Raw genomic sequence first — 15,634 nt, forward strand, 5'->3', positions numbered from 1 at the left:
CAAAGATGACAGGGTAGTCAAAGCTGAGTAGGAGTTTGCCAGACGAAGGTGGGGAAAGGCAACGCAGGAGAGGGAGCAGTCACATGCAGCATGAAGGACTTATCTGGAGAGCAGGACACCTTGGGTTGTGTGAATGTTAGGTGAATGGCAGCAGAGGGGTTGGGCCCATTATGAAGAGCATAAGAAGGAATTTGGATTTGACTCTGTAGGTGATATGGAACCACCAGAGGGTTTTCTGCAAGGAAATGATATAATATTTATAAACTGCCACTTGAGAATACTGGGGAAATGCTCTGAGATAATAGATTTGGACATGAAAGCAACATAGGCGGTGCTGAGACCCCAGGTCAGTTGAACACCGACCTCTGGCTGGGCTGGGAAAGGCCATGACCTAAAAGACAGAGAGTAGGCAGAGCACAGGCCAGGTTACTGGGTCTGAGCAGAGCCACACAGGAGCATGAAGGCCAATACAGGTCAGTTTACATATTTAAGGTCAGCACTGGCCAAGGCTGACCACTGACATTGGTCCAAGCAGGTTTGGACAGATACAGAGGAGACATATCTTGATAAGAGGGAAATGAAGATGTTGCAGCCCCTCCTGATGGTGTCGGGTTCTCTCAGAAAGAGAACTCCTCAGTCAGACAAAGGGCCTGGGTGGGGAGGGGCATGAGGCTTACCCTTTAAGCTAATGCAGCGTAAGAGAACACAGCTACCAACCAGAAAAGGAAACACACAGCCTCTCCCCATGACTGAGTGTCTGTTGATCTGGGTTCCAGGTGAGGTTCCTGGAGCAGCAGAACCAGGTGCTGGAGACCAAGTGGGAGCTGCTGCAGCAGCTGGACCTGAACAACTGCAAGAACAACCTGGAGCCCATCCTGGAGGGCTACATTAGCAACCTGCGGAAGCAGCTGGAGACGCTGTCGGGGGACAGGGTGAGGCTGGACTCAGAGCTGAGGAACATGCGGGATGTGGTGGAGGACTACAAGAAGAGGTGAGCAAGGATCCTGCACTCAGATTGACCACCTCCTGGGTTGGGTTTTCCCAGCAGGCACTGGACATTTGCCTCTGGTCTCAGGAGCACTGAGCTCAGGTGGGAGTGACCCAGCTTGAGCTCTTTTGTCTGGGCAAGATGACAGCTGAGCAAATTGGACAGGGGACAGCCAGCCTCTTGGAAAGCAGCAGGACTGTCCTCACAGAGACTACCTCCAGGGCATGTTCTCTCTTTTCCTCACTTGACAGAGCTCATGTGTGCCTGCCCCATAGCCTCTTGGTTCCTGAGTTGCCTCTCTAAGTTCCAAGGAAATTCCTCTGCATGTCAGGGAGCTTGGATTTCTGTTGGGCTTCCTTTCTCATTTCCCTCAGATCCTGTACATTTGGGCCATGCTTCTTCTTGCTATCCCAGGGGACAGTGCTGGCTGCCTTGGAACTCATGCTTGAGGATGAGGTGGAGTTATTGGTAGGGGTGTCGGACACAAGAATCATGGCTGAAAGACAGTGTCATGTTCCTGTGATTTGGACACTGAATGGAAGGAGGAAGAACCTACTCACTCTCCAGACAGCAGAGGAAATTCAGACCCCAAACCATCTGGTCACCTGGTGCAGGAGGGGATTGTTTCAAACCCTGCCCACAATGCTGACCAAATAGTCTTAGTGAGTTAGACAGATCTGCAAAGATGTAGAATAATACCTATTAAAAGATACACAACATGAGCACCTCCTTTCTCTTTTCATAATGGGAACACACACACACACACACACACACACACACACACACACACACACATCCTGCTCACTGTGATGCTTTTCCTGCAGGTATGAGGAGGAAATAAACAAGCGCACAACTGCTGAGAATGAATTTGTGGTGCTTAAGAAGGTGAGGAGGTGGTGCATATCCCTCAGTTACCCAAGTAGTGGAGTGTGGAGGGTAGGTGAGCTGACATCAGAGAGAATACTGAAGTCTGTGCTCCCTACAAGGGCCTGGAGCCAAGGCAGATGGAGGGATTTGTTGCTTGGGACATGTTGGGACACCTTGGTGTTTATCTAGAACAGCTTCATGTTTTGTGTAAATGGGCAGGAGCCTAGACATGGATAGCCAATCCCCAGGTCATACCCACTTTGGCTTTGGGAATAGGATATGCTTTGAGAGGGGCTATAGGTTTGCCTCCCAACTCTGCCTGTCTCTGGCAAATTGCAGTCTGAATGACAGACTGTGCATGTGTGAGGGTGTGTGTGTGTGGGGGGGGAAGGCGGGGGGGGGGGGAGGGGGGGGGGGGGGTAAGGCTCTCTCCTGTACCTTCTCTTTGAGAAATAGAGGCAGTAAAACAATCCCATTTTAGGACGGGGCAGAAGGAGTTCCAGAGTCATGGAAAACTTGTTTAGGGTCTCACAGTGAGTCCTGGGTGGAAGTCAGGTTCTTGCCCCCTTGGTCTTGACTCCATTCCCTGAGGCAGCTTGTCACCGAGTCAGTACTGGGGTGCCAGTTCCCAGGAGAATGCTGTCTGGACTTGAAGAAGGGTGATGTCAGGGGTTCCCTGGATTCCCTTAGGATGTGGATGCGGCTTACATGAGCAAAGTGGAGCTGCAGGCCAAGGTGGACGCCCTGGATGGAGAGATCAAGTTCTTCAAGTGTCTGTACGAAGGGGTAAGGCTCCCCCATCCCACCCCCAACCCTGTCTTCTAGAAGGACAGACGTAAATGAGCAGTTATTTACTCATCAGTAACTTTAAGAGCCCAGGTCTCTAGTATTTGGATGCTGGGAACTTGGTAGATCCAAGGCAAGAGTGAAATACACCCTCGTACTTCCAAATGATGTGTTCCATCAGCTCCAGGCTACCTTCGGTGGCCTGCTCTCACATCCTCCAGGAAGTCGGGGTGCTTAAGAAGTTCCCACTGATCTTCAGCGGAGCACATTCTCATTTTTGCCTGTTTTATCTCTGTCACTTGGGGCATTTCCTCAGGTCTTGGTCAGAAATCCTTAGGAATGGAGGTGGGGAGGCCTCAAAACCTTTCTACTGACTCTATGACAATCTGGCTTCAAGCCTCAGCCTGTTGGCCAAGCATCTGTGGGCTGCGGTGTCCTTAGTGTCTCTTGTGTGTTGTCCAGCTTGTTTCCTCTCCACCTTTTCTACTTCTAACCAGTTCAGGTGACAGACATGTGGGCTGTTTTCTACTTGGGCTGCTTCAAACCCACTCAGCAGTTTCTAGGTGTGGTGTTGGAACCTCTGGGCTGGTGAGGTCCATTTTTATACATTTTGGAGAATACAGCTGCATCTGTTTTTGGAGGGTTTGGGGGCTCCCCTGCTGGGAGAGGGCCATCACCTTGGCACTTTCCTTGGCTCACAAAAGACATTTCATGCCTCCTTGTTTCCCATGCAGGAGATTGTTCAAATCCAATCTCACATCAGTGACACATCTGTCATCCTATCCATGGACAACAACCGGAACCTGGACCTAGACAGCATCATCAATGAGGTCCGCGCCCAGTATGAGGAGATCGCCCTGAAGAGCAAGGCTGAGGCTGAGGCCCTGTACCAAACCAAGGTGAGGCTACACACCTTCTAGAGTCAAGGGTTCTAAGACCTCTGGTCCAGTCCCGTGACCCACCATGGCCCACACACTAGTTGGGATCAAGACACTCTCCCTGACACTGGTGGAAGCCCAAAAGGAGGGGAAGATGAAGCTCTGCCCTTAGGATCTACTTAGAACATGACAGCCATGGGAGGACACACACAGCTGAGTGCAAACAAATGAGGCACAGAGTCATGAATGCAGAGGAGACAGAGGTTAGGGAACTAGGATCAGATGGGGCAAGTCAGGAACAACTTCTGCAGGAAGAGTTTTGAACTGCGTCTGGGAAGGAAGAAAACATGGGCAGTTAGCATCTCAAATCCCTTGTTAATTATAATAAATTACGGGGTCTCTTTAGTGTGATCTGAGATTAGGTAACTCCTACCTTTTCATTCAAGTCCAGTCCAAGAATAAAGGGGGTGCTTGAGTCCCTTAGATCTTAACTCCTCTAATGGGTTGTGGGTGGGAAGATAATTCTTTAGATAATGTGGTTTCTCAGATCTAAATGGCAATTTCCTAATTGTTCCTTGCTATTTATCAGGCTCCTTCTCAAGGGAAATCCGCACTCTCTTTATCTTGTTTACCCCTCCCCCCACCCACTCCTTGCTACCCTGGGGACAGAAAGATTTGGCCTGCAGGGGTGGAAGGAAGGGAGTCTTTCAAAGACTGGTAGACACCACAGTCCAGGGCTTTTTGATAAAGGTTCCAACTCAGGTCCCCAGGCCCAAATCCCTCTACTTTTCTGCTGCAAGCTAGGGTCAGGGGTGGCTGTGTGGTTTAGTCACTCAGGAGACTGCATGGGTCAGAACTGGGGGAGTCAGTGCCTCTCTCCCAGCTAGAGTGTGGGAGGTTGTGCTCATATAGCCTTGCAGAGAAGCAAGAGAAGGCCACCTGTTTTGCCATAGTGTTTTTTGTCCTAAGATTATCCCCCAAAATAAAACACAGGATCATAGAGAGAAGACCCTTGCTTTCCAGAGTCTCAGAAGAGGAATCCTGAATCTAGGGCCATGCTGGGGCCAGATATGAGAGAACTGGCAAGGCCAAGCACCCAGGGACAGAAACAAGCAATGCATAGACACTAGAGGTCTGAATGTCATACGTTTTTGTGTTTCCCTTCAGCCAAATTATGGGGTAGAAATGGAATACCCTCTGTTGACTATCCAATCGATGACATCAAATCCAGGAATAATCCCCAAAGAGTAGATGATCCAAAATTCATGACTAGTGTTAGATATAGTCATTCTATCCCCACCACTCATATACAAAATGTTCCTCCATGCCCAGCAAGATTGCCAGTAGCTTGGGGCCCAGCTGAACTGTGAAGGGAAGGAAGTCACAGGAAATATAGATGGGCAGCTCTTCAGCTCCTTCTTTGGTTCATTTACTCATTCATTCTTCCATCCATCAGACCTCTTTGAACACTAGGCAGGCTCTGTGCTAGGTATTAGGAATTCAGAAATAAATAATTTTAAAACAGGTGCCTGCCCTCTAGTCATTTTGAGTCTGATGGTAAAGATTTAGAAACTTGTTATCACAGTACTGTGTGGAAGAGCTATGGACTGGTGTGGCAGGAGCTATGGTGCACCCAACCAGGGATCAGGGAAGGCATCTGCGGGAAGTGATTCTGTGCTGACTGAGTTGGAGCCAGCTAGGGAACAAGAGAGAATGGATAGGAAAGGGTTTTCCAGGTGGAGGGAGAAGTTCATGCAAAGACTTAGAGACTTGAGAGTATGTGACATATTGAGGAAACATAGAACTATTTGGCACATGTGGAAAGCGAGGTAGGTGATGGGCAGAGGCTGTGAGAAATGAGTATAGAGAAGCTGGTGGATGCCAGATCTCAAAGCACCTTGATGCCATACTAGGAGTTTGAATTTGACCTTAACTTTGAAGGGCTATACGCAGAAGAGTACCATAATTGGAGTTGTGTGTTATAAAATTTCAGTGTGGAGAGTATGAGACTTCCAACAGTCCTTATGGCCAGATCTAACCATCAGTGAGAGCAACTGTGCTTAAGGAAAATAAATAAATCCAATTATTGAGTGGGAGGCTGATAGGCCTGGTGAAATTGGAAACCCCTACCCATCCCTGAGTCAAAATCTCTGCTTTGGCCCATCTCCCTCTAGTTCCAGGAGCTTCAGCTGGCAGCTGGTCGGCATGGGGATGACCTCAAGCACACCAAGAACGAGATCTCAGAGCTGACCCGGCTTATCCAAAGGCTGCGCTCAGAGATCGAGAGTGTGAAGAAGCAGGTGAAGGGGCCTTAGGGGCTCCTGGCTCACTCTCAAGGGAGGGGTGGACTGCCCATCACATACACTCCCCCTTGCTTCCTCTCCTTCTCTTGGTTCTCCATCTCAGAACCCCACTCCTCAAATAGAACCCCTGTACTCAACCCCCACACTTAGCTCCCAAATGAAGTCTGGGAACAATTGGAAGCATCTTTTCAGAAAGCTAAGTGTCTGAGGATACCGCCTCTCCAAGTCCCAGGTTGACAAGCCCCAGCACCATGGGGGTTCAGCTTTGCTCTAGGATGTGGGCAAGGACAGAAGAGGGTCCAACCACTGTGAACAGATTGGGGGGGATGAAGTGAGGCTCAGGGTGCCTTAGAACTCAGGGGGATGCTACCTCTTGGCCCTCAGTGCTCCAACCTGGAGACAGCCATCGCTGATGCCGAGCAGCGGGGTGACTGTGCCTTGAAGGATGCCCGGGTCAAGCTGGATGAGCTGGAGGCTGCCCTGCATCAGGCCAAGGAGGAGCTGGCCCGCATGCTGAGGGAGTACCAGGAACTGATGAGCACAAAGCTGGCCTTGGACATAGAGATCGCCACCTACCGCAAGCTGCTGGAGGGCGAGGAGTGCAGGTGGGTGATGGAAGGGATCTTAGAGTGTTAGAGGGGGAAGAACTTTTATAATCCTCTGACTCAGTTTCCCAGAGTGTGGGGGTCAGGCTGATGGAGTGGCTGGAGATGCTTTTCAGGTTACCTACATAGCCTTAAATAGCACAGGCTCCAATGAGACAGAGATTTCCTTTACAGTTCTTCTCGTTCTAGTCTTCGGACTGGAGAAAATCTCTGCATGGTGCTATTACATCTCTGCCACTGCCCTGCCACTCATAAATACCCCTATTAATAAAGAGAATAGACCCAGGTTCAGTCTCTGAGCAGACAACACAACTAGCCAAAATTTTTTTAATTGTTTAATTTTTACTATTTTGATTTTATTGCTACTGCTTTGTTCTTGTTTGGTCAGATAGTAGGTACTGGTTGTCTATTTATCCTGGTGCTATAATACTTCATTTTAAGAGAAATGCATTTTTGTATAAAAAGCAGAGTCAGTGAAAATACTAGCTATATAACAGTATGAGTTGTACATGGTCATAGGAACACTTGGGAGGGTGGTACCTGAAGCACTGACATTTAAAAAACCCTGTTCTACCTCAGCACCATTTTACAGAAAAGACTCAGAGAGGACAGGTTACTGGTCCTGAAATCATACAGTTAGTCCACCAGTGGCAAATCCTGATGCTATTTCCTCATGTACTTATCCAGGCTGTAGCCTCTCAGGAATGAAAAAGTGGATTAAGGAGAAAGTTGGCAGGAGGAAGTGTTGCTACTGGGGGCTCCAAGGCTGCAAGTTCATAGTCTCTGAAGTGGGGAGAGTAGACTGAGAATGGAGAGGGAGGTGCTTAGAGATATGCAGGTGCAATGTGTGCCTGGACATGAGCTAGTCTGTCTGAGGCTTTCAGGCTGTGGTGAGGGTAGCATGGATACCATGTGAGAGAGTCACCTGTGCTTTTCTCCCCATGCAGGATGTCTGGAGAATACACCAACTCTGTGAGCATCTGTGAGTATTTCATGACTATGGGGGAATGCTTTTAGTCCATTAACAAGCACAAACTAAGTGGGTGCCTGTGACTGGGACCCCCATGGAACAGCCCGAGCTCCACTGTCATAATCACCTCCCAGCGGAGACCTGCTGCTTCTGTTCCCATCACTTCCTGACCTTTCACATTGGTCTCTGACCCCTCCCTCCCACCCCGAAATCTCTCCCATGCTGAAATGAAACTCTCAGCATTTGCACATGATGGAAGCTTGGAAGCCTGGAAGCAGGGGGCAGGAAGAATCATACCTACTCACTGAGAGTGGGGATCAGGCATACACACACTGTGCACACCAGCTCTAATGCTGGCCCTACAGGCTTCAGCTCCGTCTCCTTCTAAGACAGGCCAGCAAAACTCCCCTATATGAACGAACCAGGATATTCTTTGAAAAAAATAAGACTGGATTCTAAAGTTAGATGCAAGACTTGCTTGGGCAACATCTGTTCTTCAGGGGAAGTCCTTGCTATTTCTGTTTGTTCAGAGAAGGAGAAGTTTCCTGATTTGGGGGTCCTATGGGATCTGGGCTGCTTCTCCTGGTGCTTGAGCTGCTCAGGAATTGAGTGTGTGTCACTCAACTCAAGTCCACAGTTGATGTGAAGTATTTGCTTAAAGTGGAGACTGGGACTGTTAGTTGGGACTGGGAAGTTGGAGGGGACTCAGGGCCACTCCTGCTCTGGGACACACACTTATCACTTGTCCCTCCATCCTCCTCAGCAGTCATCAGCAGCTCCACAGCTGGGACCGCGGGCACAGGAGCTGGCTTTGGGTTCAGCGGGACAGGCACCTATGGCTACCGACCCAGCTCTGTTGGCTACAGCATGCTGTCTGGAGGCTGTGTCACTGGCAGTGGGAACTGCAGCCCTCGAGGGGAGGCCAAAACCAGACTGGGGAGTGCAAGTGAATTCAAGGATCCCTCTGGGAAGACCTCAGCTCTGAGTTCACCTACTAAGAAAACTACAAGATAAAGAGAAAGACAGTTGTCTGCCTTGCCCTGGTTTCCTCTGGACTCTCTTCTCCAGGAAACTCCTCTGTCACATTTTCTTTTGGTTTTCTTTGCCACTGACATCTCCTTTCTTCCATTTCTCTGCCTTAGTCTTTCTTAATGTAGAATTGGGATTCTAGAATCTAGCCCATCCCCTGCCTCTGTACCAAGAGACCTCTTAACTGGGCCTCCCCTTCCTGAATCCTTCTCCTTGCAGTGGAAGGATTTTTTTCTCAAGGTAACCCCCATCCTCATACTGCCCCTTCCATGCCCTGGTTTAGAGAGTTATTTGGCCATGTGCTCCATGGGTACATATGATTGAAGGCCCACTGAGAGACCTGTCTCCTGTGAGAGCAACTCCAGCTCAGGGGAAATATCTGGTTATACATTGTACCTTGCATGGGTCCCTGCAGATTTTATAGCTGGGAGTACTCCTGCAAGCTTCTCCCATCAAGGAAGGCTGTTAATATGTGAGCTCTTGTCCTTGTCCAGACCTCGCCTCCATGTTTCCTGTGTCTCACCAATAAACTTATAAAACTCATGCAGGAACAGGATGCTTTTCTCTCCTAAGGGAATCCTCATCTCAGGCCTCATGGAGGTCAATGACCTGGAGCCTGGGGCATCTGAGGTCCAGTGTGTTCCAAAGAGTCCCAAAGTATCTTTAGATCTGAGTGAGAGAGATCCTTGCACAACTGCCAGATCCCACCATCACCTCTACTGAATTTTGTGATGCTCAGGATTCACCTCTGTTCCCCATCACCCCAGCAGATGCACCTTCTAAGTCATGCTTTCCTCAGACCAATGCTCCAGTGAATGGGTAATCTTTAAGACCATTTAGATTGTCAGCAAGGATAGGGAGCCAATACTTGTGGCAAGATTTCATACTGGTCAAGAGGTAGCAGAAGGCCAGTTCCAGAAGCCTGGGCTCCAGTTATAACTGTCATTCCAGAAAAGGCCAAAGGTAGATTTTCTTTAATGTAATAATCAATGTTCTCTTGGTCCTTGTTGCCGTTTCAGTGGGTTGAGTATGGATGTGAATGTATAAGTGTCTGAGCTGTGTTTAAACATAGGGCCATCTCTGTTACACACACCACTCAGCTTCCAAAACATTCTGTGCTCAGTAGTCTTCTCATGGGTCCCAGGCCATGCTGCTGCTGCTGTCAGGATGCAACATGACACAAAGGGCAAGTGAGAGGCTGGCCCACATTCAGGCTGTGCTCACAGAGGCATCTGAACAGGATCACGGTGGGTCCAGAGAGAGTCCTAAACTTCAAGTCAATAGCTTTGAATTCAGATTCAGATTCTGCAAGTAACTGGGGATCATGAGCACAGCTTGCAATCAGCTGGAGCCTCATTTCTTTAGCTATAAAATTGGCGGAATAGTACCCCCAGATCATTGTAAGGCTAAAGTAAGACAATATGAGAATGTCTTGTGCAATGCCTGGTACAAAGTTCATGATTAATAAAGGTTAGTGGAAACAGAATCTTATCCTCAATCTTTTTGGTTTAAAGACTTGACTTCAGAAAAGGGAACCTTGAAACACTGTTGGTGGGATTGTATATTGGTGCAATTAAAAATTAAAAACAGAGTTGCCATATGATCCAGCAATTCCACTTCTGGGTATTTATCCGAAGAAAACAAAAACACTAATTTGAAAAGATATATGCACACTTATGCTCATTGCAGCTGTACTAGTAATAGCCAAGACATGGAAACAACCTAGATATCCATCAATGGTGAATGGATAAAGAAGATATGGCGCTTGCGCATGTGCACACACACAATGGAATATTATTCAGCAATAAAAAAGAATGAAATCTTGCCATCTGCAACAATATGGTTGGACCTAGAGGGTATTATGCTGAATGAAATAAGTCAGAGAAAGACAGATACCATTATGACCTCACTTATATGTGAAACCTAACAAAATAAAACAATGAATAAACAAGACAGAAACAGACTCATAAAGAACAAGCTGATGGTTGCCAAAGGGGAGGGGCGAGGGTGGTGTGGGTATTTTTAAAAAAACACATGAGGGGAAGAAAGAACATGAATCAGCCACAAAGCTGCATTGTAGATGTCCTACAGGTAAAAGAAACACAAAACAACGAAAAGCAAAATTTAACTTCATTAGCTCACTGAAAGAGGTGTTTAGCTACTAGCAAAGCAATTCATAAAATTCAAACTTTAAAGAGAACATATTATAAACTAGATGCCCGGTGCACAAAATTTGTGCATAGGTAGGGTCCCTAGGCCTGGCCGATGATCAGGGCCAATTGGGGTCTTCCTTCCCCTGACTGCCGGCTGCTGGCTGGGGCTTTCCTTCATTCTGCGCTGCCCCCTGGTGGTCAGTGCATATCATAGTGAGCAGTTGAACACCTGGTCAGTCGAATTCCTGAGGAGACAATTTGCATATTAAGCTTTTATTATATAGGATAATATGCCAGTTGACTTATTGCCCAAAGGCGAACTGGTTGGCAGAATAACTAGTCTCAGGGAATGCACTCTTGGAGCCAATGAAGAAATTGTGGTCAACTCAATGAATGTTACTGTCATCTATCATGTACATGGCATGAGTTAATGCCGGGGATACAGTGATATATAAACTTGGTCCATGCCCTTAATGGAGACATAACTATAAGAAATGTAACTGCCACAGTGAGATATTGGCAATAAAAGAAGATACTGAAGCAGAGGAGAGTGGGGCTCTTCAGGGAGGTCCTGGACAGAGGAGGTCCATGTGCAATGTTTTCAGAGGATAAAGTTTATTGCCTAGACCAGTGATCCGCAAACTACGGCTTGGCAAACCGCGGCTCGTGAGCCACGTGCAGCTCTTTGGCCCCTTCAGTGTGGCTCTTCCACAAAATACTGGCTCTTCCACAAAATACTAACTTCTGCGCATGGGCCACGAAGTTTCAATCACACTGTACATGCATGCCCACACAGGTTTCAGTCCTCCTCTGCCACTTATGAACTGTGATTTAGGCAAGATATTTCTGCTTCACAAGCCTCAGTTTTCCCATTTAAAAAGGGGGTTAATAATAGTAGTTCCTTATAAAGTTGTCATGAGAATTAAATTTAATGAAAGAATATAGGAGAATTATTTAATTCAGTGAATGGCACATAGCATACTATTAAACCACTAGAGGCCTGATGCACGAAGATTCGTGCAAGAATAGGCCTTCCTTCCCCTGGCTGCCAGCACCACCTTCGCTCCGGCCCAGAGCCACCTTTCCACCTTTGCTCCGGCCCAGAGCTGCCTTCTGCCTTCGTGCAATGCCCAGAGTCTCGGAGTGACTGGGCAGGGCGGAACACCTGTGTCGTTGCCATGGTGACAATGCAAGCATCCCAGCCAAGCTGCTGCCATCTTTGTCATGTCAATTTGCATATTCCCTCCTTATTGGCTGTGGGTGCCACCATCTTTGTCATGAAGTGATGGTCAATTTGCATATTCCATCTTTATTAGATAGGATTGTTATTATCATCACTCTTCATATTACTAGGATAGAGTATTCTTTCAACAGCTAAGTGAGAAGTGAAGTAGAGAAGATCTAATAGTGATCAGAAGATTATGTGATGGACATCAATTAAGGATAAAGAGCATTGGCTACTAAGAGATATTTCTACCCTCCAACTTCTATGCTTCGATTCAGATGATTAACATTGACTGCCTCAATGACAAACTCTGAAATCTCATGGCTTAACTTGATATTTCTCACTCATAGTCCAAGGCAGGTTGGGGCAGCTCTCCTACATGGTTCTCCCAGTGGGTGTCTCAGGAACCTGGCTCTTCTCTCTTGTAGCCCCACCACATGGCCCACATGGCCTGCAAAGCTACAGCAACAGGGGAAAGAATAGAGGAGGCACATGGGCTAACTGCCTCACCATAGAAGTTTCCTATATTTAAACACACAACATCTAAAAATATAAAGATCTAAGTATAAATATACTGTGGCTCTAGCTGGTTTGGCTCAGTGGATAGAGCATCAGCCTGTGGACTGAAAGCTCCCAGGTTCTATTCTGGTCAAGGACACATGCCTGGGTTGTGGGCTCGATCCCCAGTAGTGGGTGTGCAGGAGGCAGTCGATCAATGATTCTCTCTCATCATTGATGTTTTTATCTCTCCCTCTCCCTTCCTCTCTGAAATCAATAAAGAAATATATTTTTTAAAAATATACTGCGTAGTCTGATCAATACCACTCATATTTAACTGGACCAAATCCTCCACTGAACCTCAAAGGAGGCTGGGAAATAAGGAGAAGAACAAGGACACTTGGTGAGCACCAACAGTTTTGGGCACAACCTTTTCCTGTGTAGATACCAACATTGGTTACCAGCCTGAGAATTCTTTCTCTTTGAGCAGAGCTGGGACGATGCTGGCACATGTTCTCAAGTCCAGGCAAACACCCTCCCTTTGGTTTTGATAGGGTATCCCTGGGCATATTGCCATAAACCAGATCAGATTGCACAGTATATTTATTACACTTAGATATTCATGTTTTTAGATGTTGTAAGTATGTTTAAATGTAAGAAACTTAAGTTGATTTAATGGTGAAATGGAGATAACTTGCTCAGTGTTTCTTAAAGTATATATTCCTCTCTTTCTGATACTAAAACAGCCTTCTTTTCTTTTCTTCTCTAGTTTTTTTAAAAAAAACATAACTGATTTATAAATATACAGTCTTATATATTCATATCAGAAAGTGCAAAACTATTAAAGGTAGAAAAAAATAACCCTTATTCACACTCCCACTTCCAGTCCCTGTGTGTGGAAAACACTGACTTTGGCAGCACCCTTTGCGTAATAGAAAGCACTAAGCATGTTAATGAATCTAAGAAGTCTTGCAATAAGTCACTGGTTTAATGTTTTTCAACCCATCATGGAATCCACCCCTACACATTTCCCAAGAGCTAGTGTTCTAGGGCAAAAAGACCCAATATAACAAGCAATGCATTTGCAAACCCTCACTGACAGGGGTTTTCTCCATCTTACATGGCTGAGCTGTGGTGTCAGAGGGTTGCTTTCACCCAGAATGAGTGCAGAGGTGGTCACCAGGCCAAAGTCACACAGCAAGCTGCTGTCAGAGGCAGGTGCAGTGCGGAGCCCTCCTCTCAGACTCCAGCCACCTTTTGATCTGCCCACACATCTGATGCCTCTAGAACCTGGATGTGTCACTTCTGTCTCCTCATAATCTGTGAGGAAGGTGAGCCCGGGTTGAGGGTAGTGAGGAATTCCTGATTCATGCAGCCAGTCAACCTTTCATGGAAGATAAGAAAAGGTCATCTTACCTGTTCCCTAATCCAGGGCAGAAGTGGGGAGGTCCTAGACAGATGGCTGTCTCAGCTCCTTAGAAAGTTTCCAGAAAAAAGGAGACTTCAGAGGCTCCCTTTCACAGCCAATCCTATGTAAGCTTCCCTGTTCCAATTTTAATCCACTTCTTACTTTTGTATTATCAATGACCAGAATTAATAAACCCTTCCGGCTTGCAGAAAAAAAAAACTGGCTAAAATTATGGGTCAAGGGGGAAAAATCTTATGAAATAATGGAAAACATAACTTCCAGCTTTTTAAAGGGCCTGCTGGTCACCCAGGCTTACTGCCATTGCTCCTCCGCTCCTCAGACAGCACAGAAAGCCCACCCTCTTCCCCATGCAGGACACCCCAGACTCCTTTATCTGCTCATCTGTGGCTGGTGCCAACTCCATTATTCACCGATGGCCCTACAGCCTTGTTCTCCATGAGGTAAACACCTTGGTGGTTATTATGCTCTGTGATTGGTTCAGTGGAGGCTGAGTCAGCCAATTACCCCCAGGTACCTTCTGGCTACTCCATGAGGGCCCCGCAGAGAGCCCAGGCTCCAAGATATAACAGAGGGCACAGCAATGAGCCTCGTCCTAAGCACCAACCTCTTTCACAGTCATCCTGAGTGTCCCTGGTGCCAAGGCCTGGGCTGAGCATGGAGGGAGCAGAGGAAGGGAGGATTAATCTAGGGACTTGTCAATCTGATGGGGGAACTGGGACACATACTGAGGACCAAACTGAGAATAGAATGATGAAGTAGAAACCTATCTGGGGCTGTTTCTGAGAGAAGAATTGAAGGCAACTTAGGTTGGAGAAAAGGAAATTGGGCCAGAATCAAAGAAGGATACTCCTATGCTTACATGGAATGAAGTTCTAGAATCTGGTTCTTAATTTCAGATCTGAAGAGTCTTCCTCAGCCCTTCTTGGCCTTGTTCCTAATAGGTGGTCACATATTGATCCATAATCAGAGACATGAGGGCAGGAAATGTCCTGATCAGAGGTTCCTTGGAGTGGATAAATATCCCTCTTCTCTTATTAAAGAACTCAGAACTACCTCCCTCCGTCCCCGCAAAAAACCAACAACCTCAGGAAAGACCATCTTCCTAAGCTTTCCCAGGCCATCTTCTTCCCTCTCCCCAGCCAGTATCTCCCCACTCTTATTCCAGAAATGCTTTTCTGGAGAAACATGTTAGCTCTGGACCCAAGTCACCCCCAACACTTGTGACCAGGTCTGTCAGTGACCTAAGTCTCTTACTGTGTCCTGCCCCCCTTACCCCCCAAGCAGACTGAGAGTTCCTTGCAGATGGGACAGAAGTCTCAACTCTCCCGGCTTCCTTCCCATACTCAGGGCGGAGCCATCCTCCTCCAGACCCCAAAGGAAGCAGCAGGGGACAGGCTAAAGATGATTCTCTGGAATATTCTTGACCCGGGTCATGTCCTGAAGCAGAACTGGCCTGGACATCTGCTTCCCTGATCCTCTCTCTTCCCCCCACACATCCAGAGCCGCCAGACCCGCTGGAAGCTTCCACAGAGATGTTGGCTGTGATAACCCCAGTAATTGGATGGCAGCAAGTGGCGATAAGGCAGCTAAATTATTATAATGCAGGAGGTGAGCAAAGCAAATGCAGGGTTCTGGGGCATTTTATTGGGGGTTTATGGGGGGTTCATGGAGGAAGAGACAAAAATCTCAGATAGGGGATAGTAATTTCCTAAATGAAGAACCCAAGAGGCCCCCAATGGCCTAAATGATGTTTCAGACCTACAAATTAGGCTGACTCCATCCAGCAGGCCCGCGCTATTTAAGGGGTGAGCCAAGATAGAAGGTCCAGTGCCCTCTGCTCCCTCTCCTGCCTCCTGCCCGCCCCGCGCCCCACAGCACATCCTGCAACCATGAGCCGGCAGCT

General features: G+C 47.4%; 1 protein-coding gene across 1 annotated transcript in view; it reads left to right on the plus strand.

The window, feature by feature from the left end:
- The window catches only part of LOC102760318 (keratin, type II cytoskeletal 73), a 9,622-nt gene extending 1,211 nt beyond the window's left edge, over positions 1–8,411 (plus strand). The window contains exons 2-9 of the mRNA XM_006757041.1: positions 777–991; positions 1,813–1,873; positions 2,546–2,641; positions 3,376–3,540; positions 5,694–5,819; positions 6,207–6,427; positions 7,375–7,409; positions 8,161–8,411. Coding sequence (XP_006757104.1) covers positions 777–991; positions 1,813–1,873; positions 2,546–2,641; positions 3,376–3,540; positions 5,694–5,819; positions 6,207–6,427; positions 7,375–7,409; positions 8,161–8,411 — 1,170 coding nt within the window. The remainder of the gene's footprint in view (positions 1–776; positions 992–1,812; positions 1,874–2,545; positions 2,642–3,375; positions 3,541–5,693; positions 5,820–6,206; positions 6,428–7,374; positions 7,410–8,160) is intronic.
- Positions 8,412–15,634: the final 7,223 nt, after the last annotated feature.

Source organism: Myotis davidii, unplaced genomic scaffold (genome assembly GCF_000327345.1).
Source record: "Myotis davidii unplaced genomic scaffold, ASM32734v1 scaffold233, whole genome shotgun sequence".
NCBI lineage: Eukaryota > Metazoa > Chordata > Mammalia > Chiroptera > Vespertilionidae > Myotis > Myotis davidii.